The sequence below is a fragment of the Carassius carassius genome, chromosome 4 (genome assembly GCF_963082965.1).
Source record: "Carassius carassius chromosome 4, fCarCar2.1, whole genome shotgun sequence".
Taxonomy (NCBI): Eukaryota; Metazoa; Chordata; class Actinopteri; order Cypriniformes; family Cyprinidae; genus Carassius; species Carassius carassius.
In genome coordinates this window covers 26,140,321-26,167,846 of record NC_081758.1, presented here as the reverse complement: position 1 = coordinate 26,167,846, position 27,526 = coordinate 26,140,321, and the positions used below count along the sequence as shown (strand labels likewise).

The following is a 27,526-nucleotide window of genomic DNA, read 5'->3' as shown; positions in this document are numbered from 1 at the left end:
GATCGCAATAGTCATCGTCACTAACGACTCATGCTATGAAGGCGAGAGATAGAGAGATCCAGACGGATACAGAAGGAGAATAAATGAATGCGGCAAGGAAATGATACAGCTTAATGTTTCTCTGACATGATCACATTCGCATGGAGGTGTAAGAACTCAGCCGGCAGGGATGGGAACATATGCGGTTTCAGCACACTTATGATGCCGGGTCTTAAAAGCCACTGTTTTGTTCTCAGCTTGCTTACCCCTCTTTCATTGTTCCCATTCTCCTCCTTACATTGACTGTTCCTCTTTTTCCTCTCTCATTGATTCTTACCGTTTATCACTCTGTCTCTCTCCCTCTGTTCTCCTTAACCATCTTTCTTTTCCTGCTCTGGACAGGGGAATTACTGGATTAGTATGGAGTGATCAATTGGGAGAGGCAGAATCATTTTTGATGTTTAATCTGAAGATTTAGAGACTGTCACTGCCCATCATTACTACACATATCTCACAGAAAGACACAAAATGTGTGTGTGTGTCTGAGAGAGAGAGAGAGAGAGAGAGAGAGATATTGTAAGGGTGTAACCTGATTCAGTAACATTTTAACATAAGGTTGCATACATTAACATTTAAATAAAAAAGTGACCTTGATTAATGGTAATTTCTACATATACAAATACATTTTTAAATGTTAACAGTAAAAATTGTAGAAGGTAACCTTAACTGATGCTTCATAAACTAACTAGACTATGAATAAAAATTGTAGGTTATATTTTTAAATTGAAATTAAACAAGATAGTGAAAATTATTCATAATATTTTTTAAATAAACAGGAATGAACATGAAACAACAAATTACATTTTTTTAATGAATCCTAATGTTAATTTCAACATATATTAAGATTAACGAATGCCGTAAATTAATATTACTACTACTACTACTACTACTAATAATGATAGTTAACAAACAAAAGTTCATATTAAAAAATAAAAAAGGTAGGCTATATTATATATTTAACAAGATTTAAAATGGCTGTAAATTATTAATAAACCTAATTAAAAGTAAAGTGAAAAAATAAAAAGCATAATAGGAACTACAGTTTGTAGTTTTTTCATAGTGCCTAATACATTCACTAATATCAACGTAGAAAATTTAATTGTAAAATACATTGCTTGATTCCATTTCTTGGAGGGTTATCTTTATGTTTGTACTCCCAAACAGGAAAAAAAGGTCAATTCTGCAACTAATCTTTTCCAGACAAAAATAGAGGCTTACTTTATCTAATCGCAGCTACAAACCTATGGCACAGCCTTCGCTCTGCGCAATTATTTAACAGGCATTTTTAAATATACAATTGTGCAATGAAACATGAATGAGCAATACAATATTTTTTGCAAAAAAGGGAAGAAAAACAAGTTGCATTCCAAGTGCATCCCCACCCCCACCTTACCCCATTGAGTCCACAAATTGAGTTTCAATCTAAAACTTTTACATTTCAGGTCTTAGTGCTATTTTAATATTTCAGAGAGGAGTTGTGGGTACTTTTGATAAAAGCACCATTTGATAATGCCAGATCACGTAGCACTCTAATAGATCTGCTCCCATAAATGATTTATATAGTGCTCATTTTTAGTATCCTTTTAGCAGGTAAAATAATAATAGTGGAATACATTATCTCGTGGCAGAGCGTGGGTCAGGAATGGAATACAGAATATTGCCATCACAGGTGATAATGCATGTGAGTTTGTTTGTTTGTTTTTTTTGCATGCATGAATGCATAGATGTGTGTGCTTATACAGTATGTGTGTATGAGAGAAAGGGTAACAGAGGGATAAAGAACGAGATAGAAAGAATGAGCCTGTAATGTATGATCAAGTCAAAAGAGAAGATATTGAACATATTTCTTGACTGACACCTCTATTCTTACATCTGTCAATGCCTTGGGTGTGTGTGTGTGCATGGCCATGTTATGCTTGGTTCTACCCAAAAAAATATCAGTGTTGCAGAAACTTTTTTTTTTTTTTGCAAGCATGCCCTCCCTGCATCTCTGCTCCTTTCCTCTCCTTTCTCTCTCCGTTTAGCATTAATGCTGAGGAAAAAAGTCTCATTCCTATTTATAGGTGCTCACAGTGTCTGGCAGAAAGAAGTGTTCTCTCTTTTCTCTGTCATGCTCCCTGCTGTAATGAAAACAAGAGGCAACAAAGGGACAAGGGAAATACATAGTAAAGAACAAAAGGACTGAGAGGTCCAATTCTGATATTAAGCAAAGCTGTAGGTCACTGCACAGGCTCAAAGTGGCTCAGGCTATAAATTCTTCCATTTCAGTTTCCATTTGTTGTAGCGGTGGCAAACTTCACTGTAAGCTTACATCATCTGGACAGACTTTCGGAATACATGCAATCAATTACTAGATCAATTACTAGTCCAAAAAAAATAGTATAGAGTGGGTGGAATTCATCCTAAATTCCCAGTGTAGTGACTGTGGATGTGCAGTCTGTAATGGGAAGGTGGTGTGTGTTTTGGATGGTTGTTTAAGCTTAAAGCCGTGAAAAAGGATGTCCCATTTTTGTACTGAAAATCATGAATGATAGTGCTGGAACAAAAGCAGAAAATCAAGCCCGCAATTACGGCTTATTTCTGTATACACACAGTTAACTAAACAAAAGATGTATTCAGAGTTACAGTAAATGAAAGCCGAGAACGGAAACAAGGTCATTGAGTTCAGAAAAAAAAAAAAAAAGAAGAAGCCATTTTAGATCATACGTAATCTGTTTTAATCTCAATTTCTAGGTTTTTATAAGAGCACCTTAGGAAAATGTTTCAATTGCCACATTATTGCATACACATTTTTCTGTTGTTGACAATTTGAAGAAATGAATGTCTTTGGACCGATATTTTTAAGCCATCTTCCATGTCAGAAACGAATGCCTTACTTTCTTGAGTATTATATATATATAGTATAGTATATAGTGTTTATTGATTATGCCATTTTGACTACATGTCAAATGTCTGATTTCACATAGAAATTACCGGTTTTCTCCCAATAAGTTAATAAACAGCCTATTATGATAAAGCTGTAAGAATCTGAAAAGAAAGAAGCTTCAAATTAATATTTTAAAGTGCTTCAATAAATCCGACCACCCCTATAGATTTATGTTCACTTTCCATAATCCTTGACCGACAGAGGAGCATCTTGGCGGCAGGAATTTAAAACTTTACCAAGATTCAAACTGACACAGGCAGAGACTGGATTTTTTCGAACAGGTAGGGTACAAGTGATTTCAAAACATTTCAGCAGGTGTATATTTATTGTGGATATATTATTTACCTGATTTAAGATGCATTTGGTTTTGAGTTAAGCACTTCTTTGTAGTACAGCGATATCTATTCAGTGCACAGTGTGAGTAGGTCAAACTACAATGCAGAATATTAATAACTATGACTGGGACTGTTATATACATAAAATTATAATGAGAAGACCATTATACTAAAATGCTATGAATTTTTAGAGTTCAGCTGCTGTGTTTCTGCACAATGTTTCATGAAGAAAGCGTCCACAAAAGAAGTTTGCATTCAGAGCCCCGCAGATATGTTCATGTGCATTCGGGCCCTTTTTTCAAATAGCCTGTAAGTCTAAATATTAATGTTATCTTGTATAAATAATGAAGCGTATTCTATATGAAATTATGAGTTGAATCCCATTGATTAAAAACTTGCTGTCAAATGCGTCACTCTACTGGTCATCTTCAGCGCTCGCAGCTCAAAACAGAAATGCAGAAAATGAACTGCTAACGTTTTAGGCTAACGTTATAATGAGAGCACTATTGTAAAAAAATAAATATAAAATTGTTAATTGTTATGGTTTTGCCCACATTAAGTGTTAGCTATCTGTTCATCAAAACATAAAACATTATTTTCCCCGTTTATATCTGCAAGGTGTTCATTACCCTGTGTTAACATCAGTAATTATTTTAGTCGAATGTCTTACTTGATTCTTGTTAATGTATTTTGCCCCGCCCCCAAACATATGATTCGACTATCAGTCGAATATCGGCAAGATTCGAAAATTCTGATTCGACTATGAAAATCCTTAGTTGGGGACACCCCTAATATATATATATATATATATATATATATATATATATATATTAGTGGTGGGCATAGATACATTTTTTTTTAATCTAGACTAATCTCACTGTAATCTTGGAATTAATCTAGATTCATCTAGATTAAAATGGCTCATTTGAATTCTGCCAAAGGCATTCAGAATATGTGTGCTACCCATATAAAATAATGACTAAAAGTAAGTCTTTTAGAACAGGTTTCTCAAGCCAGGTGGTGCATTAGACCAGGGGCTGTTTCCTGTTTTCAAAATGCATCACAAACTGCTTTGTATTATTTTACGCACCCATTTTAACGACTTCCCGTGTTCACGCGGTTGCGGTCCGTCAGTGCGTTCCAGGAGCGGTGCGTCTGCAGCAGTGCAGCGATCATTTACTTATTGAGTAGCGGACTTTATATAAATGTGACCCTGGACACAAAACATCTTAAGTCGCTGAATCACTGGTGTATATTTTTAGCAATAGCCAAAAAAAAAAATTGTGTGGGTCAAAATTATCAATTTTTCTTTCATTCCAAAAATCATTAGGATATTAAGGAAAGATAATTTTCCTTTAAGATATTTTGTAAATTTCCTACTGTAAATATATCAAAAAAAAAATTTTATTAGTAATATGCATTCCTAAGAATTTGTTTTGACAACTTCAAAGGCAAATTCCTCAGTATTTAGATTTTTTAGAACCTCAGATTCCAGATTTTTATATATAATAGTTGTTTCTCGGCCAAATATTGTCTAATCCTAATAAACCATACTTCTGTGGAAAGCTAACTTACACATATTTCAGATGATGTATAAGTCTAAATTTTGAAAAACTGACACTTAAGACCACATATACATAAATTGGCTATAAACTTTGATGTCAAAAAGTCTGATACAATGACTGTAAATGATTTTATTCTGAATTATCCAGGGGTCTCCAAACTCTGTCCTGGATGACTGGTGTCCTGCAAAGATTAGCTCCAAATTAAACACATCTGAACCAGCTAATCATGGTCTAGGCATACTAGAAAATTCCAAGCAGGAGTGTTGAGGCAAGTTGGAGCTAAACTCTGCCAGGACACTGGCCCTCCAGGACTGAGTTTGGAGACCACTGGTTAACATAAAAAAAAAAAAAAAGTTTAGGCTCTGTAAGATTTTTTTAATGTGTTTGAAAGAAGCCTCTTATTAAAGGGTTAGTTCACCCAAAAAGCAAAATTATGTTACTAATAACCCTCATGTTGTTCCAAACCCGTAAGACCTCCATTCATCTTCGGAACACAGTTTAAGATATTTTAGATTTAGTCTGAGAGGTCTCAGTCCCTCCATTGAAGCTGTGTGAACGGTATACTGTCCATGTCCAGAAAGGTAAGAAAACATCATCAAAGTAGTCCATGTGACATCAGAGGGTCAGTTTTATACTTTATACTTTAATATTTTGAAGCATCAAAAATAAATTTTGGTCCAAAAATAGCAAAAACTACGACTTTATTCAGCATTGTCTTCTCTTCTGTGTCTGTTGTGAGAGAGAGTTAAAAAAAAGCAGTTTGTGATATCCGGTTTGCGAACGAATCATTTGATGTAACCGGATCTTCTTGAACCAGTTCACCAAATCGAACTGAATTGTTTTAAACGGTTCGCGTCTCCAATACGCATTAATCCACAAATGACTTAAACTGTTAACTTTTTGAATGTGGCTGACACTCCCTCTGAGTTAAAATAAACCAATATCCCGGAGTAATTCATTTACTCAAACAGTACACTGACTGAACTGCTGTGAAGAGAGAATTGAAGATGAACACCGAGCCGAGCCAGATAACAAACAATAGACTGACTCGTTCACGAGTCAAGAACCGTTTCTGTCAGACGCGTCCGATTCGAGAACCGAGGAGCTGATGATACTGCGCATGTGTGATTCGGCGTGAAGCAATTCTGCCTTTATTTGATTAGAAACATCAATATTGTGAAATATTTGTATATTTTAAAATTACTGTTTTATATTTGAACATATTTTGAAAAGTAGTTTATTCCTGTGATGACAAAGCTGAATTTTCAGGAGCCATTACTGCAGTCTTCAGAGTCACATGATCCTTCAGAAATCTGTATAATACTGATCTGGTGCTATAGAAATATTTCTTATTATTATCAAAGTTAAAAACAGTTTAACATGCTGTCTTTTTTCAGGGTTCTTTGGGGACTGAAACTTCAAAAAGAAAGCATTTTTTTTATATAAAACTTTTGAAATATTGTCAGTGATTGTCTTCACTGTTGCTTTTGATCAATTTAATGTCTCCTAGGTAAATATAAGTATTAATTTATTTTACAAAAAAAAAGGGTGTATCTGAATCTCTTCATTCACTCTTCTTGTTCTTCACCTATTTTGCTCATTTCATTTCATTGTCTCCCCTCAATATACACAAACACCAGTACAACCCCCACCCCACCCACACTATGACTGTGGGTGTATTCTTTTCTAGTTGCAACAGTCTCTTGAGCAAAAGAAAGTAGAACAGTTAAGAAGAACTAATAGCCTGACAGACTGCATACACCCTCTTTCGCCTCAAGCCATTTCCTCTCAATAACTTTCTATCTCTTTCATTGTATCTACAGCCTCTATGATGTCACTGATACAGTACACTTAAATATGCCCATGCACACTCAATGATTGTTGGAATGGGGCACAGAGAAACCATCTGTGCTGCTGTCACAACTGAAGAAACGGTCTTTCCTATTGTTTCTCTCTCACATTCGCACGTCCTTAAAAAACTTAATATTCTGCCGTTAAATATAGACAATTGACTTCAGAATGTGCTACTGCATGCATGCAGATGTTATTGATCTCTGAGGAAAAGTTCAGGAAAGGACAGCCTCCGTATTCAGCAGGATTCAATCCTACGCTGGGAGACCCAGAGTAATCATAATAACGACCCTCAGCATCATCATATCGTTATCATCATATCAATCTCACTAAGAGCTTTCAAAAGCGTTTCATCATTTTAAGCAGCTAAATATAACAGTAACTTTGAGACTCTTGTTGTTAAGAACCTCAATAAAGACATCAGTATATCTACATGTCATTACTAAACCAGACAATGGATTAGTGCCACAGTACATGGTTGGAGAGATTAGATGCATACAATTTTATATGATATCAAATGTACATTTGACTTTTTTTTTTTGGTGCTTTTAGCCTACACCAATCTGGGTTTTAAAATTTAATTTAAAATGGAGAGAAGCAAAGCAGACAGGTTGAAATTTGATGGATTACAAAAATAATGATCTGTTTTGGTTTGGGAAATCTGGGTATGCATTGCCCATTGTTAAACGGATAGTTCACACCCAAAAATAAGCTCCTGTCATTTACTCGCATATGTCGTTCCTTACCTGATTTTCTTTCTTCTGCAATCTTTCAAAGGGATAGTAAAAATTTTCATAATTTTCAGGCCTTCATGTTGTTCAAAGTCTATATGTATGTCATTCTCCTGCAGAACAAGATTGAAGATATTCTGACTGATGAAGAACACTGGGGTCCAAACAACACTGGCCCCCATTGACTTTCAAAGAATAGAGAAAAAAAATGTCATACAGGTTTGGAACAACGTCAAGTTGAGTAAATGATGACAGCATTTAAATTTTGGGGTAAATCTCTTTAGGTTTGTGTTGGCAAGTATATATGAGGTAATATTATTTATTTGTGCTTTTTTTGAAGGATCTGCTGCTCCTTCAAATCACTGAATTGCCAACTCAGTACAATGACCACCAAGTCCTAACCACCTTAAAAAATTAGTGGGACATGCCTACCTCAATATTCAGGTTACTTGTCAATCAACATGACAATCCAACATCACATCTTTTTGTTGTGGAGACCGTTCTTCCCCATGTGTGTAAATCCATAAGCGACTGAGAATAAGACCCCTGAACCACACTAATCTTCTCTTCTTTTTCCCCATTTCATTCACGTTTAAATTAAAATGAAACCCTTACTTTGGTGCGATACCAACAATACCAATAAATCACTCTTTAGAAGGTGCATATTACCACAAACTCACATGCATGTGTTAATGTATTAATGTGACTCACCGTCCAGCCACCTCCGTCTGTGCTCATATCACAGTAGACCTGAAAGCCTGCAGGGTAATGAGTGGGAAAAACAGAGTAGATGCCATCTTCTCTCTGACCGCTAGCATATATATCACTACAGTCCCGTGGACGAGAACCTTGAAAGAGAGAGAGGGAGAGAAAAAGAGAGTCAAACACAAACCTCAAAACTAGATCACCAGATATTTACAAGATAGCAAATAGCTAAGTAGCTAAACTATTCCAAGACTAGATCACCAGATATTTACAAGATAGCAAATAGCTAAGTAGCTAAACTATTCCAAGGCTAATTTAATGACCAAAGGCATATCGCTATAAGTTAGCCAACATGACTTTACACAGGTTTTTCCAAGGCAGCTAGTGCCTCACAGTTTACTGGTCTCTGTTTAAAAGAGTGATCCTTTCCCCTGATTACAGAACATACTCTCCCTTTCACTGGCACACACTTGCATACAAGTATCTGCTCAACACTGAGGTTCATTACCAGCCACACCTGTTGCTCCAGCAAAGACATCAGGGCCTTAAAAGTAAAGTGGTAAAATGCTTTCAGACACATTAGGCCTCCCAAGAGCACAATTTAAGCACAGACATTTTCCTTCAGCTTCCAGCGTCTTGAGAATTCACATCATTGGGGCACAAAAAGAAGACAATAGTTATGTGGGCTTTTTAAACAGTTTTTCATGAAATTGACTGATGTTCTTTGGATTGAGAATCAATGAGTCAACAATGAGAGGAGGATCAGAGCACCTCTGCTTGGGGGACCAAAGTGCTTGTGATTCTGAGGTGATATCAGAGATGTAAAAAAAAAAAAATCTTATCAACCCCAAACTTTTAAAAACTGTATAGTAGATCAAATGGACAATGGACATAGAGGTAAGACCCCAAACATAAACAAAGGAGATATATCCCCTACCATTAGCACAGCCTTTAAGGCGAACTCCTCTGACTGGCGCCCTCTGCAGGTCAGCCTTCACCCTGGCCTTCAGACCTCCAGTTTCCTTCTCCATGGCATTTAGAGCATCACTCACAGAGTTGACAACCTTCACCATGTTAATCTGGCTCTCGGAGAGCAGCTGCAACACATACACAAACAAGAACTATTACACAGACAGAACAAGATAAAAAGGCAAGAAAAAAACTGCAGGCAACAGATGTGTTGTGAGTCAGATCCATGTGGTTGATCTACAACTTATTATATACTTACTGACTTTAATTAAAGACAGGTCTGGAATGACAGTGATCACTTTTTGTTCCCCATCTATACCTTTATTTTTGTGTTTAGTATCTTAAGATTAAATTGTGTAAGGCTCCATTGCCCAAAAATATATGAGCCATTGTGGATAACATGCAATCTCTTTAATAATGAATGGTGGAAAATGTTCAATTCTAACTCTGCAGCACAACATAAAACATATCTACGATATATATGTTACCATGATTCATCGAGGGGAATAAAACACTGCATCAGAAAAGCTTTGGGAACACCTCTGCATGACAGTGAAAATCAATGAAATCAGTCCAATGGAATGGCGACATCACGGGAAGGGTTATGTAGAGACCAGGAAGATTAAGTCTTTCACCGCCACTGACAAGTTATCTCGTGATTTAGAAGTCGACACTTCCCCACCATTGATGAGTTTTTACGTCTTTTCGTGTTTTCACACTCAGGGAAGCTATTACACATCTTCTGAACAGACTGCAGGGTGAGCACCCCCTGCTGGCTTCACTAACATTAGTGGGGCTCTGATCTTTATTTTGGTATATTGCATATTCAAATATTAATACAGCAAAATATACTGGAGTCCATCATATTTAAATGAAAATCATCAAACTTGCTTGTGGTGGCTGGCAACTCCCCCCCCCCCCCCCCCAAAAAAAAAGTTAAAAGCACATCCAGAACAAACAGCATTAACTTCTGATAAGTTGAAGCAAGCCACTCACAGGGATGCAGGACGTTGTTCCCCCCGCTCCCCAGGCCATGAGGGAATTGTCTGTCATTAGAGTTATATGACGTCAAGAAGCCCCCAACACCTGGTACTGAGACAAGAACCAAGGCTTCCTCCACATATATAAGGCATTTAAGTATCGCCATGTGACCTTGATCATGCAAAACGGGTTGCCCTTCCGGGAAAACCCCTTGGTCCTGAGCCACCAATTCAAAAGGTCTCATGTACAACAGGCCAATAGCACTTTGGACACAGCTGCCATCAGACCCAACAGTCTCTGGAACTGTATTTCAGAGAGTGACTGGCCTAACCTCACACTGTTCACCTCTGTGGAAATAAAAAACAAAAAAGACAAACAGGAGACTAAATGTGCCTGCATCGTTGTTAAAATCCATACAACACAGATCAAATTGGTTCTCTGTAATGAAGAAATCAACCAATACTTGATATAATTGATTACGTGGATGCCCTGGAGGCACAGAGTAGCCAAAATTGCATCAACGCACTGGTGAAAATGTGGGGTGACAGTGCTAGGCCGAAAGGAAGAACCCAAATAATAAAATGCTTTGAACCCAATAGCAAACCTCAGGAACTTCCAGTGTTGTGGAAGGATGGAATCATGGATGTATTCATCTTCTCTGGTCAAAATCCATTCCTCAGATCTGTTCTATTTTGACTGAATGATTCAGTCTGCACAGACCTAGAATCAGACGCAAACCCACATCCTTCCATGGAGCGATGAAGTACCAGATGTAGAACCTGTGTAGTACATTCTGTGGCCTCCTTGCTCACAAGTGTAAATACTTCCTGTTCCATTACCAGAGCCTGCCCATGCAACCATCTGCAGGACCTATTGAGACACAAAAAAGCACTGTATTTAAAGGATGAGAGAGGAGAATGGGTGAGGCCTGTTGCCAGTCCGTAAATGAATATAGACATCTCAGCTTCTCAAAGCCAGAAGACTATTTCATTATTTAATTCCTCAGAATTAAATGCAGCCAAACAACCAGACAAGTGAAACATGGGGCCCTATCATACACCCAGTGTTTGCTAGTTTCAGTCGGGTGTATAAGACTTTCTTCCCTCAAGAAGAAATACCAATGGGAGCAGAGCTTATGCAATATAGATTCAGGTGGCTCGGATCTCTGCATTCTCTGTATTTCTTCAAATCGATGCATTATGGGTTTGCAACAAAATAATGCCGGGGGGAACCTTTGAACAAATGGGAGACTCCCTTTTTCACTCTTTCCTCCAATTGCGTGCAAACATATTCATCTGTTTGCAAGCTATTATTCATGATTCTTTTAAATTGCATTTATTATTATAATATTCAGCTTAAAACGTAAAAGACCATGGGCCCTATTTTAACGATCTAAACGCAAAGTGTAAAGCGCATGGCGCAGGTACACTCAGGGCTTGTCCAAATCCACTTCTGTTATTTTAACGATGGAAAAACAGTCAGTTTTTGGAATGGGTTGTCCCTATTCTCTTAATAAGAAATAGGCGTAACATTCAAGAAACCAATCAGAGTGTCATCTCCCATTCCCTTTAAGAGCGAGATGCACTCGTGCCATGGCGGATCACTATTTACATGGCGGAATTTGTTGGTGGAAAAGCTGAACGCTTCTCAAGCTAAGAAACCGATCTGCTCGTGTGCTAAGTTAAAGCTTGCGATCAGATCATTTACGGGACAAGCAGGAATCCACCAAAGCTTCCCGAGGTGAAGCCTTTTTTTAGACCAGTGCACAAATGGGCACACATGCATTTGCACACGTCAGTATGATTGAAAAGTTAAAATTAAAGAAATAAATACAAATAAAACACAAAAAACATAAAACACATTTATTCTGTGGCACCTAAAAAAATGATTTGGCACCTAAGATTTTTTTCTAATAGGAGCCAATTGCTCCTTACTCAATTTTTTTTTGTTTGGAGCCCTGCTCTCCTCCCAAACAAACAACACAAGGGTCATGTGTATTCACAAATATAATGTTTAGAACACACCGACTGAATTGCTGCATGCTTTTATGCTCGCCATATATTGTTGTTATTGTGCACTGTAACTGACAAACAACAGAAAAGGAACCCTTTCACGCTGCATGTTGGACCCGGAAAATTGCCGTAACATTGCCGGGTCGCCTTCAGTGTGAACACAAACATGTCTCGGGTTTGGTCACGGGTCGGGGACCTAGTAACATCACCGGGTTCAGTTCAGGAACGAGCTCTCTGTGTGAACAAAAGCCAGAACTAATGCCGTAAAAGGTGTATCGTAGAGATGATGCACGTAATCGTGTGACTCTTTTACCAGGTGTTTTGAAGGCAGATCAGCGTTCGCGAAAAAAAATAAATTAAAATTGTGCAAACTGAAATGAAGCAGAGATCAGTTATTTGCTCACTTTCCTTGCTAACGCTGAAATCGTTTACCAGTTTAAGTGAAAGTTAACATGCCTAGTGTTTTTGACTCGTACATTACACGTAACATCCTGATATCACATGTCTTTACTGGACCTTTACGGGTTGTGTGTGAACGCACGCACATATCCCGGGTAATCACTGGCAGTGTAAAAGTTGGCAAAATCTAGCGACCCGGGAACAATTGCCAGAAAAGATTACCTGTGTATTTTCCGGAATTGCAGTGTGAAATGGGCTCTCGACTGACACACACAGAACGCTATCTGAAGACACAGAAGCTAACGCGATTTGTTTCGGATGCACTTTTAATCTTTCTGGTCTCTACGTCACCCCACCCGTGGCCGTGACATCTAGCCATTACATTGGTCTGATTTCACACATGCCTCAGGACACAGTCACACAAAGGCATTTCCAAAGCTTTTCTGAAGAATCACGAGTTCCCTGAAGTGGAACAATTCTTGTGCCAAGTATAGATCTGTGTTTGATGGCTTTAACCTATTTGAACTCTATAAGTTTATTTCCTGGACATATAGAAAGCTTTGAACCATTGATGTGAGCTGCTTATTGTCCAGTGAAAATAAAAATCCCTTGTAGCCTATGAGAAGGCAAAATCAGTCTGGGAGACAGGTTCCATAAGGCTGGCTGTCATTTCAACTCAAATGCTTGACATGCAATAGAGCTGTAAAGGTCTTTGTGCCAGATTTACGGTGTTATTTTCTGCTTGAGGAATAGAGCTGTATCTGCTATTGCTTGTCTAGATAGAAATAAGACTATTGAAAGAAACACACTCTGACACATGCATATGTGTGCCTTTTGCCCATAAACTTAAGAGATCTGACCCATTTTAGATGGAAAACCCTATGTGTTCCTGTGATCATATGAGCTTGTTCTTGTTTTATTGTTTGTGAGGCACATTCAACATAATGAGTGTCCTGTCCTTACCTACAACTTGTCCCACATTTATCTTTAAAGGAAAAGTACACATTTGAACAGGACACACACTGTCTATACATACTGATGAGCTATGAACATAAACTATGAAACTATACTTCATTCTGTCCATATATTTTTTTAAGGAATGTGACCAGGTTAAATCAACCTGATTACTGTTTCAAATAAATGCTGTTCTTTTGAACTTTCTATTCCTGAGAAGAAGAAAAAAATCATAATTTTTTCAAAAGTTTTTAAATAAAATAAAATATGAAATTAGCATAATCACAAACTATTTTTTTTTATTAATCCACAAAGTTTCAATGAATTCAATGTTATCACTGAGTGTGGGATAAGTATGGTTTTTAAAAATGTTTTTGCAAGAGGTCTGTTTTACTTACCAAGGCTGCTGCCATATATTTTAAAATGTAATTTATCCCTGTGATGGCAAAGCTGAATTTTGTATCAATGTTGAAAACAGCTTAATATTTCAGTGAAAACCATGATATTCTTCAAATACCGTATTTTCCGGACTATAAGTCGCACTTTTTTCATAGTTTGGCTGGTCCTGTGACAGGTGCGACTTATTTATTAAAATTAATTTGACATAAACCAAGAGAAATGAACTAAGAGAAATGAACCAAGAGAAAACATTACCGTCTACAGCCGCGAGAAGGCGCTCTATGCTGCTCAGTAGTGATGGGAAGTTCGAAACTTTTTTCCGTGAACCGGTTCTTTTGGACGGTTCACCGTTTCTTTTACGCTCGACGTAATGATGCCATTGGCGATGACATAATGGCGTCACGCCTTTCAAACATTCAAATATATAAAGTCAGTAATCATAACTTTAGTCAGTTAAAAACCTTATAATCATGAAAAGTTTACAATTAAGTTTTGTAACAATGCACCCAAATACAGTAACAGCAATAATGTACATACAAGGATTTAAGTCTTGAAGACATAAAGTAAATAAATTAGGTGTCATCAGTGCAGAAACCATGATCCACTTACTATACATAATCCATTGCGATGTATTTGTTATTAAATGAACTTACGTTTCGCCAGATTGCCCATCATTCAAGCCTCGGTTTACCCGCACTCATAACATTAGCACAGAATCAGTTCAGAATCAATCACCAAAAGAATCAGTTCGGTTCATACGCGCTGAGAGTCAGTCGACTTCACGCTGAATCACGCATGCGCAGTATCATCAGCTCCTCGGTTCTCGAATCGGACGCATCTGAAAGAAACAGTTTTCGGTTCAGTGTACTGATGATCCGAAAACCGATGCAACCGGTTCTTGACTCGACAAGGCATTTATTTTCAAATTACTAGCATATTAGCTGTTTCTTAGTATATGAGGGGCCGTACAAGCCATAATACATTCTGGCACTCTCACATGCTTACGTTCTCCTTTTACATGCATACATTTCTACTTTCTCTCTCACACATACATTCACCTTTCACATACATATATCTCTAGGTTTTTTTTTTGGGGTATACATTACTTCCTGTTTAAGTAGGAAGTCACTCTCAGACCAGGAAATACATGTGCAAGACTTACTCAGCTCTTCCTCACAATTTTACAATGATGCCATTCAAAGTCATCATGTTTTCTTTTCAAGTACAATTTTTAGCATCACTGCTCCAGTCACACACTTATTTTCTAAAAAAAAAAATATATATTGTTATTAGTATCATTATTATTATTATTGTTGTTGTTGTGGAAAAGAGCTGAGAATATTTTTTCTGGGTTTTATTTTTTATTTATTTTTTGATAAATTGAAAGAACAGCATTGTTTGTTACGTTTGTTACAGTTACATTTATTTGTTACATTTATATTATTTACATCAAGCTTTTGTATGGTATAGTGTATATTGTTATTAAAACTTCATAATGTCTCACTTGATTATACATTTAGTCAGGAATTATAGTTTGGAAAAATTCTAACTTGTAAAATGTTTACACATTATGTGAAACCTAATACAAGTATATAAATAAATAAAAAAAGACTTACTCATGTTTATGATCTCTGCTCAATAAAGAGCTTTTTTCTTTTTTCTGAGGAAATCCAAAACTCAAATCCTGAGGTAATCCACATCACATCTTTTTGGGGTGAATTATGTCTTATTCCTCTCATCGCGAAGCAAACAGTAAAATTAAAAAAAAAAAAAAAACTTGAAGAACAGTCTCGCTGCTTTGTTTTCTGTATGGGTGTATTCAAGCCGCACGCTTCAGTGAAACATTATAATCTCAATAGCCCGTTAAGCGAGTGCGTGTGGTCGAATTAGATATAATGAAGGGAGACGTGAAAAACGGATGGTTTTCATATGGATTACTTTATCACAGAATATTTGTTTTCAGTAGCTGTTTAGTTTAAAAGTAGACATGTCAAGCTTTCTATAGATATATCTCTCATGTCTCTTCATTGAGTATTCACTGAGTTACAGTTCATTTTAATGACGCGTCTAAATGAAGATCACTGCAGACCAAGGCTGCAGACAGCACACCTTGTTTGTTATCTTTATTTTATAAATGCACAAAGTTTTGTTGTATGTCTGTATTCTGTATTCTGTCTGTACAGATTTGATTGATGTATTGCTCTTATCTGTACGATCAAAACTGAAAGTATAATTTAAGTTCTTTTCGGGGTTATCAGGAGAAAATGCCTCATAACGCGTATACATGTGAATCGACTCCAAAGGGTTAAGTGTTTTACTTGCCCTGGCAATATTTTCACAGGTCTTGCCACAATCAATCAATCAATAAATCACTAAATGAGACTTATTGTTTTCATTGTTGACTGTATCATTATATTGTAATAAATGATAACCATTTTGCACAAATAGATACAATTGTTCAAAGATAAAACTGAAATAAACCTTGCTTTTTCAGGTCTTTCAGGTAGGTCTAACTCTATTCCACTTAAGGATGCACTGATCAGGATTTTTCGTGACTGATTCCAATTGCTGATTTTATTTATTTATTTATTTTACAAGCAAATGAGCTGATTCCCATAATCATTGCCAATTTATTATGTTTTTATTACTTTTATTTTTTATATTTATTACATGTTTATTTTGGTCTGTTACTGGTCAACTAAACTTGAACAAACAAACAAACAAAAATATATGCAACATGAAGCAACTGCACAAAACAAAAACATCAGAGAGGCTGAATGAATATTTTATTATTACTCTTTATTATTATTAGTGTTTTATTACCTTAATTATATGTCTGCACTATGTTTGTACTTTCTGTACTGGAAGCTCTTGACACCAAGACAAATTCCTTGTGTGTGTAAACACACTTGGCAATAAAGCTCTTTCTGATGCAAATGCAAATTCAATCTCTGACAGCAGGTGGAGCTTAAAGAACAATAACATTGTTTCCCTGGGTTATTGCTGTAAGCAGAGCTGCACTAATGGGGGAAGTCATGGTCTAATGGTTAGATATTTGGACTCATAATCCAAAGGTTGCAAGTTCGAGTCTCGGGCCAGCAGGAACTGTAGGTGGGGGGAATGAATGTACAGCGCTCTCTCAATACCGAGCAAGGCACCAAATCCTCAACTGCTCTCTGGGTGCCGCAACATAAATGGTTGCCCACTGCTCCGGGTGTGCTCACGTTGTGTGTGTTCACTGCTGTGTGTGTTTGCACTTTGGATGGGTTAAATGCAGAGCATGAATTCCAAGTATGGGTCTCCTTGCTTGGCTGTATGTCATGTCACTTTCACTAATTAACTCTCCTTAAACGTATTTAACAATGGTAAGAGGAAAAAGAAAATGCCATCCGTATGAGATCCGTATTCACCCCAACCCTTATTCCATAATTATGGTTTTCTTTCAGCATTTCAGTTAATTAGTTTTTTTCTGGTACAGTTTTTTCTGCTTGTGCAACTATTCTATCCTCTTTGTGTCCGTCTTCAGTGCATCTGTCTTAAAGAAAATATTCATGATGATCACTTTGTGTTACCAAACTAATTCATACCAAATACTCCTGTCAGGAATAACGAGGCAGCGTTGTTTTTAATCTGGTAGTTTTTGATTACTGTCAGTTTAAATGCCGCATTGTCAGATATTGAAAAACTAACAAAACAATTTAAAAATAAATAAACCGCAATAAGTCCAAATCTTGAGTTATGTAAATAATATAAAGATATCGCTGTCCCTAACTTGCAATCTCCCACTTTATTCACTTCCTAAATTAAGTGAATAAAAAAATACAATTCCATATACGCTAATAATACATGTATCTGGCAACACGACTGAGGCTGAGCCCACATCCTCAATCAAACTCGCTAAAGGGACGAGACCATGTAACCTTTTCACAATGATAATATATATTTATTCATTTATTTAATATTTTTTTTAAAACCCACATAGCTTGCTGAAATACTTCTGCCATGCTCATCAGGACCTGTCCTGGTGACCCTGATCGCACCTAACTTGCATTCCATTTACATTGTACTCCTTCCGTTTCCACTATACTTCTTCCGTTTTCACTATACTTCTTCTGTTTCCACTATACTTTCTCTCACACATACATACATTCTTCTCTTACATACACATATTTTCTTCAGACATACATTATATATATATATATATATATATATATATATATATATATATATATATATATATATATATATATATATATATATATATATTAGTGCTGTCAATCGATTAAAAACTTTAACTAGATTAATCACACATTTTTTTCTGTGATTAATCGCAATTAATCGCAATAAAAAAAGAAATGTTTTTGTACGTTTTTAATATATTTTTTAATGTAATAATTTCACAGTTAAATTTAAATACTTGTTTAAATGACATCTTTTTATGAATGAAGGCCAGTATTACTGATATTAATACAGCTACTGATTTTTTTTTTCTTTTTACATTTATTATCAGGCTTCAAAAATATAACAGTTTTTAATTTAAGTAAACTTAAAACAATGCTAACATAAACCCATAATAAATGTCATGTTTACTCCTGCCCTTCCTGTCTTAACAGTTAGGAAATACTAGTTAGGAAATAATAAATTTAATAAAGTTATCAAAGTTATATGCAGTCTGCACTGCATAAACTATAAATTAAATAGTTAATCCTTATTAAAGCTACAAAAGTTATTTAGTCAAGAGCAGCGAGTCATTTTCTCTGTTCCCTTTGTTCTTTAACTTTACTGACAGGAAGCTTTATTGGCTGCTGTCCCTTTAAGAGCAGACAGACACGCGGATCTCACCGTTTATATACTGTCTATGGAACTTGCCTCATTCTCTCACAACTCTTTTTGTTCATTTTAGACTTTATATAAATCATTTAAGATTGCTCTTATGAGGATAATCGACAAAACTGGCACTTTGGGATGTTTATTGTTAGTTCAAGCGCTTAAGAGAACTGGATTCTGGCGCCCTGTCTATGCATTGTGTGTGTGTATGTGTGTGTGTGTGTGTACGTGTGTATGTGTCACATAAGGGCATTCATAGACAGCGCATTCTCTTTTGTCTTGCCGCGCTTGAAATGTTTAAAAGCATTTAAATGAATAAGAGCGTGATCATATAATGTAAAGCTAGCCAACGGATGGCAGAAAATACGGATGCTGCGTTAATTGCGTTAAATATTTTGACACGTTAAACCAGACAAAAATTAATCGCATGCGTTAACGCGTTAACGTTGACAGCACTAATATATATATATATGTGTGTGTGTGTGTGTGTGTGTGTGTGTGTGTGTGTGAAAGGAGAATGTATGTGTGTGTGAGAGTAGAAATGTATGTATGTGAATGGAGAATGTATGGGTGTGAAAGCAAGAATTAATGTATGTGAAATGAGAATGCATGTGTTTGAGAGAGTAGAAATGTATACATGTGTAAGGAGAATGTAAGTGTTTAAAAGCAAAATTTTATGTATGTGAAAGGAGAATGTAAGTGTGTGAGAGTGCCAGAAGGAATTATGGTTTGTACAGCCCCCCATATTAGTACTTATAAAGCACATATTAATGCCTTATTTTGCATGACCATATTCTATATCCTTTAATCCACCACATACCTAACAACTTCCTTACTAACTTTTAATAAGCAGCAAATTCGTTTATTGAGGGAAAACTCTTAATTAAGAGGCGCCGTGTAGGATTTAAATCAAACTTTGCTTATCAATACATACATAAAACACGTGCATATACACCTATAAATTACTCACATATACATGCATACTACTGGATGTTCAAAAATACATATATAAAATACACGTAAACACTAATATGAAATCGATACCAATACATATAATGTTAGCAATGTATGTATACACACTTGTGAATAACTTGCGTATACATATAAACTTGATGCGTGCATACACATCCATAAAAAACTCGCGAATACATAAAAAATTATATATATATATATATATATATATATATATATACAGTACAGACCAAAAGTTTGGACACACCTTCTCATTCAAAAAGTTTTCTTTATTTTCATGACTATGAAAATTGTAGAGTCACACTGAAGGCATCAAGGGCTATTTGACCAAGAAGGAGAGTGATGGGTTGCTGCGCCAGATGACCTGGCCTCCACAGTCACCGGACCTGAACCCAATCGAGATGGTTTAGGGGTGAGCTGGAGCGCAGACAGAACGCAAAAGGGCCAACAAGTGCTAAGCATCTCTCGGGGAACTCCTTCAAGATTGTTGGAAGACCATTTCAGGTGACTACCTCTTGAAGCTCATCAAGAGAATGCCAAGAGTGTGCAAAGCAGTAATCAAAGCAAAAGGTGGCTACTTTGAAGAACCTAGAATATGACATATTTTCAGTTGTTTCACACTTTTTTGTTATATTTATAATTCCATATATAATTCCACATGTGTTCATTCATAGTTTTGATGCCTTCAGTGTGAATCTACAATTTTCATACTCATGAAAATAAAGAAAACTCTTTAAATGAGAAGGTGTGTCCAAACGTTTGGTCTGTACTGTATATATATATATATATATATATATATATATATATATATATATATATACAGTGTTGGGGAGTAACTAGTTACATGTAACGGCGTTACGTAATTTAATTACAAAATTATTGTAACTGTAATTAGTTACAGTTACTAAGAAAAAATGAGTAATTAAATTACAGTTACTTATGAAATTTTTAACGATTACAAAGGGGATTACATTTGAATATTTACACACATCCACATACAGATTTAACTGATTTCTTTCCCAAATTGCACTGACTATTCTGAGACATACCGCGCTAATCATTTCCGGGATGCGGAAGTACAGTCTGGTTCGTAGAATCCAGTCATAAAAACTAAATGCCTAACGCGGACGGAATATGCCACATTTTGGATGACTAAATCAAAAGTAGGTCAGTACACTTGAATCAAAACATGACATGGACTAGTGTCTGCGAATATTAAGCCCCAAAAATGCAATATATGACTCCTGCACGTTCTGCGTGTCTGTGGAAATCAGGCGCGGACTGGACACCGGGAGAATCGGGACAATTCCCGGTGTCATGGCAGCCGATTTTGCCCCACTATTTAATTTCATTATTGTATAATTGCCTGCCGAATGTACTAAAGCGATCATTTGCGAATCCGCCATTTGATAATTAAATCTCTAATAAGTCATGAATTGTTATTAGTCATTGTTATTAGAGAGAGAGAGAGAGAGAGAGAGAGAGAGAGAGAGAGAGAGAGAGAGAGAGAGAGAGAGAGAGAGAGAGAGAGGGGACTGCTGGAGCAGAGAAGCAGAACTCCTGTTCAGGGTTTCAGGTCAGTTTCATCTGTAAAGATGATTTTTTGTCTTTGTTTTTTTATTTATTTAATCTAGCAGCAGCACGTTGCTCACCAGTCATCACTCAAAATACTATATAAAGGACATAATTATTATCAGTTGTAATGTTACAGTAGTAATTTATCTGAAAAAAAATTCCGATTTTTTTATAGGTTTAGGGGGAGCTACGACAGACACCCTTACGAAAATTTACATTTTAATATTTAACTATAAATCCACTTGGTTACTATTGTTTAAATGTGGTAACCAAAAATGTAAAATTATTTTACAAATGTATTTATTTAAAAATAAATACAAATCCATTTGCAAAAAAACAAAAACAAAACAAGGTTATTTTACTTTTATATAGGCTAATAGAAGCATGGTTAATTTTTGTAAGGGAAAAACATGACTCGTGCACAGTATTAGGATTTTTCTATAAAGATATTGTAGTATTGTAGAGTATTGTATTGTAAAGTATAGTTTTGTTCAATCTTGAGTATTAAAGTCATGAGAGAGATGGATAACAGGGCAAAAGAAAGAGACTGAAGAGAAAAATGGAAGTGAAGGTGCAGTTCAGGAGAGAACTTTTAATTATTTTGCATGTCCCCAAATTAAAGATTAAAACCTTTTTTATGTCAGGTCCATACAAAAAAATAGTTTTGTTCCTTGAATTTGTTTGTATGAGTTTGAATTTTTCAGAATTTTTTTCCCAGTCCGCCCCTCCTGTAAATTAATGGCAAAGACATGGTTTCATTTTCTACACATAGGCCTACATTTTACATTTACATTTATTCATTTAGCTGACGCTTTTATCCAAAGCGACTTACAATTGCTATATATGTCAGAGGTCGCACGCCTCTGGAGCAACTAGGGGTTAAGAGTCTTGCTCAGGGACACATTGGTGTCTCACAGTGGATTCGAACCCGGGTCACTCACACCAAGTGCAACCAAAACCCTACTGAACCTCGCAGTGTTTTCAACCTCTGCCATCTCAATATAGGAGTACACGAGCACATAAACATAATTTCTAGAACTGCTCTGTGTCACTTCATGTGCATTTTACTTATTTTGAGAAAACTATCATCATATACAGAGACAGCAGTTTAAAAAAACACCAATGTTTCAGGAGTTTATTACACAGAATATGTCACATGCTTATTAGATAACTGTATTTAAGTTGATGCATATGCTTTCATTTATTATTCTTTAATTTACACCAATTTAGAAAAGTAATCAAAAAGTACTCAAAAGTAATTAGTTACATTACTTTAATAAAGTAATTGAAAAAGTTACACTACTATTACATTTTAAACAGGGTAACTTGTAATCTGTAACCTATTACATTTCCAAAGTAACCTTCCCAACACTGTATATATATATATATATATATATATATATATATATATATATATTAGGGGTGTAACGGTTCACAAAATTCACGGTTCGGTTCGATACAATACACTGGTGTCACGGTTCAGTTCGGTACGGTTCTGTACGTTTTAGATACAGCAAAAAGAAAAAATTGGCAGATAAATTTCCTTGATTTTTAAAAAATCAAAAAGTATGTTTGTTTGTTTTTTACATTGAACAATGATGAAGCTTTTCTTTACCCATCTTCTATGGTGTTTTCTTAGCAGCATACTGTATAAAACAAAAATAGCTTATAAAAAAAATATAGCTCCTTATAAAAAAAATGAAAATATTATATTAGTTATGAACAAATACAAAGGTGTAACTTTTTATATGGAACTCTATAACTCTTATAGTGAGTGTGTTTATACTCAATTGGTTCTCTATAGGGCTTATGTTTTTTGGAACAAAGCAGGAATTACGGTCTGTCTGAAATGGGCTCGTGAAGGAATATTGTAACGGGGCTCAATTACATTAAGCATGTTCTTAAAACCTAGGCGCTCGCTCACTCAGTACGCGCTGAAGGCTCGTTGCAAAATGGCTAATGCGTTTAACAGACCAGAAATAGAAGATCCTCCAATAACCAACAGGTCTGGTGTTTGGGTGCACTTTGGATTCCCTGTAAGCTATAATAGTGATGATAGAATGAATGGTAAATAGTAAGGTCTCATATCCGCGGCTATAACGTAACCTACCAATCGCCGTGGTGATGTCTTTTGCCCTGTTTGAATCCGTTGGAAATGTCTGTCTAAATGCTGCGGGGATAGTTTGTTGTGTGTATGTTTTCTCCTTTTTTCCGTCTTTTCCCAGATACTGACACACTAAGGTGATGTCGGCGTAAATGAGTTGACATGTTTAAAGTATTCCCGCTGGTGTTTTTTTTTTTTTTGTATTCCCGCTGGTGTACCCTAGACGCGACATATCATTGTTTTTTTTATCCACCACTCTCTTGCCATCACCATTATAGCTTACAGGGAATCCAAAGTGCACCCAAACACCAGACCTGTTGGTTATTGGAGGATCTTCTATTTCTGGTCTGTTAAACGCATTGGCCATTTTGCAACGAGCCTTCAGCGTGTATTACTGAGTGAGCGAGTGCCTGACTGAGTAGCCTAACATAAACATATAAGTTGGTGTTTTTTTCTTCTTCGGGGGTGTCAGGGGCGTTGCCTGTTACGTTGTTTGGGTTATTGGGCTACCTTGTTGAACGCATATCATTATATTTCACAATTTTTTTTATTTTCCAAATATAATTAATTAGTCCAACGAACCGTTCGGTCCATAATGCGTACCGCGTACCGAACCGAAAGCCTCGTACCGAACGGTTCAATACGAGTATCGTTACACCCCTAATATATATATATATATATATATATATATATATATATATATGCCATCGATTTCATATGTGGACGTGCGTGAATTTTCAGAGTAAACGGAAGGCATTTCAGTGTAAACGGAAGTCGTTTTAGAGTAAACAGAAGTAACCTGTCTATATACCGCATTTGAAATCATAGACCGGGATTGTGCTACAACTGAAGCCTTTTGCGAAATGTTCTTTCTTCACCCACTATTATAAGATCAATTAACATCAGTTGAATCGAATGTGTTGCCTGCTCACCTGCAGTCAGAAACACAATCTTAATCGCACACTTGGTTTCGGCCTTCAAGCCCTGGCATACAAAGCATCAATAACACGCAAACGATGCCAACATCATCCGCCGGTGAAGTTCACGTACCATGATATCATACTCGCCAGCAGTAAGGTAACTGGTAGTCTCGATCTAGAAAAAGGTGAGAATTTCACTTCTATGCAATCTTCACAAAATATCTTCCAAATGCTATGCAAGTTACACACAGAGAGAGGGAGAGTAAAATGTCCTGCCTCTAGTTAAAAAAATATTGAATGTGTTCCCAACTAAGTCCCAGTCCCACTAATGTTGGTGAGCTTAGCCATTTTCAGAATTAAGGTTAACAAACACGGTGGATATAAAAGTGTTTAAGTTACCAACTATATTTACTAGCACATATTTCATAATCGGAATATCACAGATTTCATAATATAGTGAGTATGTTTGCAAATATTTTGAATAAAACAGGAAAAATAAATGCGATCCATGTGTCATACAGATCTATTGTGGCTGCGTTGTGTCACATGACAAGCAAGATGCTTCGCCATGGAAACTTTAAGGCGGTACATTCTAAAATAACTGTCGCCTAAAGAAACTCATGCTGCGGGTTCAACAAGAATATTTTAAACTCACGTGCGAAAGCGTTTTAATTCTGAAAATGGCTAAGCTCAAGTGGGACTGGGACTTGGTTGGGAACACATTTTATATTTTTTCACTAGAGGCAGGACATTTTACTCTCTCTCTCTCTCATAACTTGCATAACGTTTGGAAGGTATTTCGTGAAAAATTGCATAGAAGTGAAATTGTGAAATTCTCACCTTTTTCTAGATCGAAACTGCCAATTAACTTACTGCTGGTGAGTGTGATATCATGGTCTGTGAACTCGCCGGTGTTCTGAAATGTTCAGTGTCTGAGATATTTGGTGTCAATGAGAATAATTAACTATATATAAAGACTCTATGCAGTAACAACTATTTAACTTTTTTTTTCTCCTTAAAAAAGGTGTCACATGGAAGTGCATGACAGTCTACAGTTCATTTGGAGAAGCTGTTTGTTTGTAATTAATGTATGTTACAAAGCAGAGTTTAAAACTTGCACTTCTGCCTGTTATTTTTTTTCCTAGTTTGCAGAAGCTCTTCTAATGGGGGAGACTTACATTTTCTCAAGCTATATATGAGGCCACTATTGCACACATACATGAAGACATGGGTAATCGTCCTCAGAATTAACTTTTGCTTTTTTTTATCTGATGCAGGGGATGGTAGATGTGTACTTTATCAGTGTAATAGTTGAAAATCATATGAAAAAAAAAAACCTTGTATAGCCTAATATTTGATACAAATGTTATTATATGTTATTATTAACCAGTTCAAAAGTTATTATGAATATATATATATATATATATATATATATATATATATATATATATATATATATATATATATATCATACAGGTTGATTTGGCCTGATGACAATTTTTGAAATCTTTAGTCAAACAAACTCTCTTTTGTCTTTTGGATACATCATCTCATGGGATAGGGAAACAAAACATGGCCATTACTAATACACAGTACCACACTGAATGATGTTATTTAGGACCCTTGACTATTAGCACACTTAACTGTTTAGATCATGGTTGGTTTGACACCACAGACACTTGCATATAACACACACAAAAAAAAAAAAAAAAAAAAAAAAACTAAGAGTGAACTAAGAGTGTCTGCTCATAGTAGGTAGCCTTTAGCTTAAGCTTTTCTAGGATTCTATCAATAAGTTGACTAAAATACTGAGATGATTGACTGTTCAGGATTTCTTTCTTTAATGGCAGAGTGTAAACAGAATAGTCGCTGAAGCTAATAGATGCTTCTAGAGTTAAAAGAGATTTACACAAAGTTCAATCCATTCATTCCGCCCCAATATTTTTCACTTTTATAGGTGATGCCATTTACTCTATGAAATTTGAGGGGGAGGGGAGATCTATCCTGTCTGCATGTGCATATCCTGCTGCTTCATGGAGCATATGTGCTAAAATGCTATTATGTTTAACCTGTAGATTTACCTCAGTTAATATCAGAGCTGCTTTCACCTCAAACTAACAATTAAATTGGCATTCCAATTAAATATAGCACTGGGTTTAATCTGTGACCAGGCACTGTGCGTTTCATTTTTAATGCCAAGGCAGAAAATAATAGGTAGGCCCTTAATTAATAAGGTGTGATAAATTTAGGGATGACACATTTTTACATGGTTTCTACGGTAACAACACACATTCTCTTCAGCCTCTTTTTCTTTGCTCTTCAGTAGTGGTTCTAGCCTGTGTTGATTGTTGCTTTCTTTGCTCCTTTCCAGATTTCACAAATACAACTATTCATTTAAACTGTATCAAAGCTCAACCAAAATAAAAAATGAAACAGAAGACCCCTCACAATCACACACCAGTGCACACCGGTCACCACTGCTGTCTAAAAGTCATCAGAAAATGGAGGATTATTTTCTATTCAGGGGGGATTTTGCTAATGCCTTTCTCTGTCACACAGGTGTTTGGTTGTGATAAACAACTCTCTTTCACTCCTGCCCGCTGCGTGTTTGTCCGTGTGTGTGCATCCGTGTGTGTATGTGTGTTTGTTTGACAGATTTGGTAAGTAGAAGCTTGTCAGTGACTAGTGGTTTGAGAGAGATGGTGTTAATCCTAAACCTGAAGTCTTCATAATTCAGATAAAAGTCAGGCTTTAACTCAGTAATTCACTTAACACTGGAAAACAGGCAGCATCTGCTATTCCCCAGCTCTGAAACTGTAGTCTATAGAGAAAGAAGTGATAAAGCAGTTGACATCTAGTGTATCAATGTCCTCATATCAGCTTTCTTCGTCCTCAGCTGGCAATAACACAATGTATGTGACAATATATATACCACTAGAACCGTGCATAATGCAGTATAAGTGCAATATGTTACAGGATGCTAGTGTGAAAGCCAACATATTCATAAAATGCCCCTGAGCAGTAAAGAACCACGCAGGACAAGGAAATTAAAATATATTGCAAATAATCAATCAGTGGCACTCTGTCACATGGTGGACACAGTCAAACAAATATTGCTCTGAGTTTAAATGAATTAATTAAATGAATAAAAGTAAAAACCTAAAATATAATAAGCAGCTTTGCCCCTAGAAGCTTCAGTTCTGTGTAAATAAAATGCATCAGAGCAGCCTTAGAATGTGGAGTTGTCATGATGGAGTATATT

The 27,526-nt window shown here is 36.1% G+C and overlaps 1 protein-coding gene across 1 annotated transcript in view; it reads right to left on the bottom strand.

The window, feature by feature from the left end:
- LOC132139616 (fibrinogen C domain-containing protein 1-like) overlaps positions 1-27,526 on the bottom strand; it is a 101,974-nt gene that overhangs the window by 29,197 nt on the left and 45,251 nt on the right. Inside the window, exons 3-4 of the mRNA XM_059548100.1 lie at positions 9,090-9,249; positions 8,159-8,295 (exon numbers count right to left, since the gene is read on the bottom strand). Of these exons, the coding sequence (XP_059404083.1) occupies positions 8,159-8,295; positions 9,090-9,249 (297 nt within the window). The remainder of the gene's footprint in view (positions 1-8,158; positions 8,296-9,089; positions 9,250-27,526) is intronic.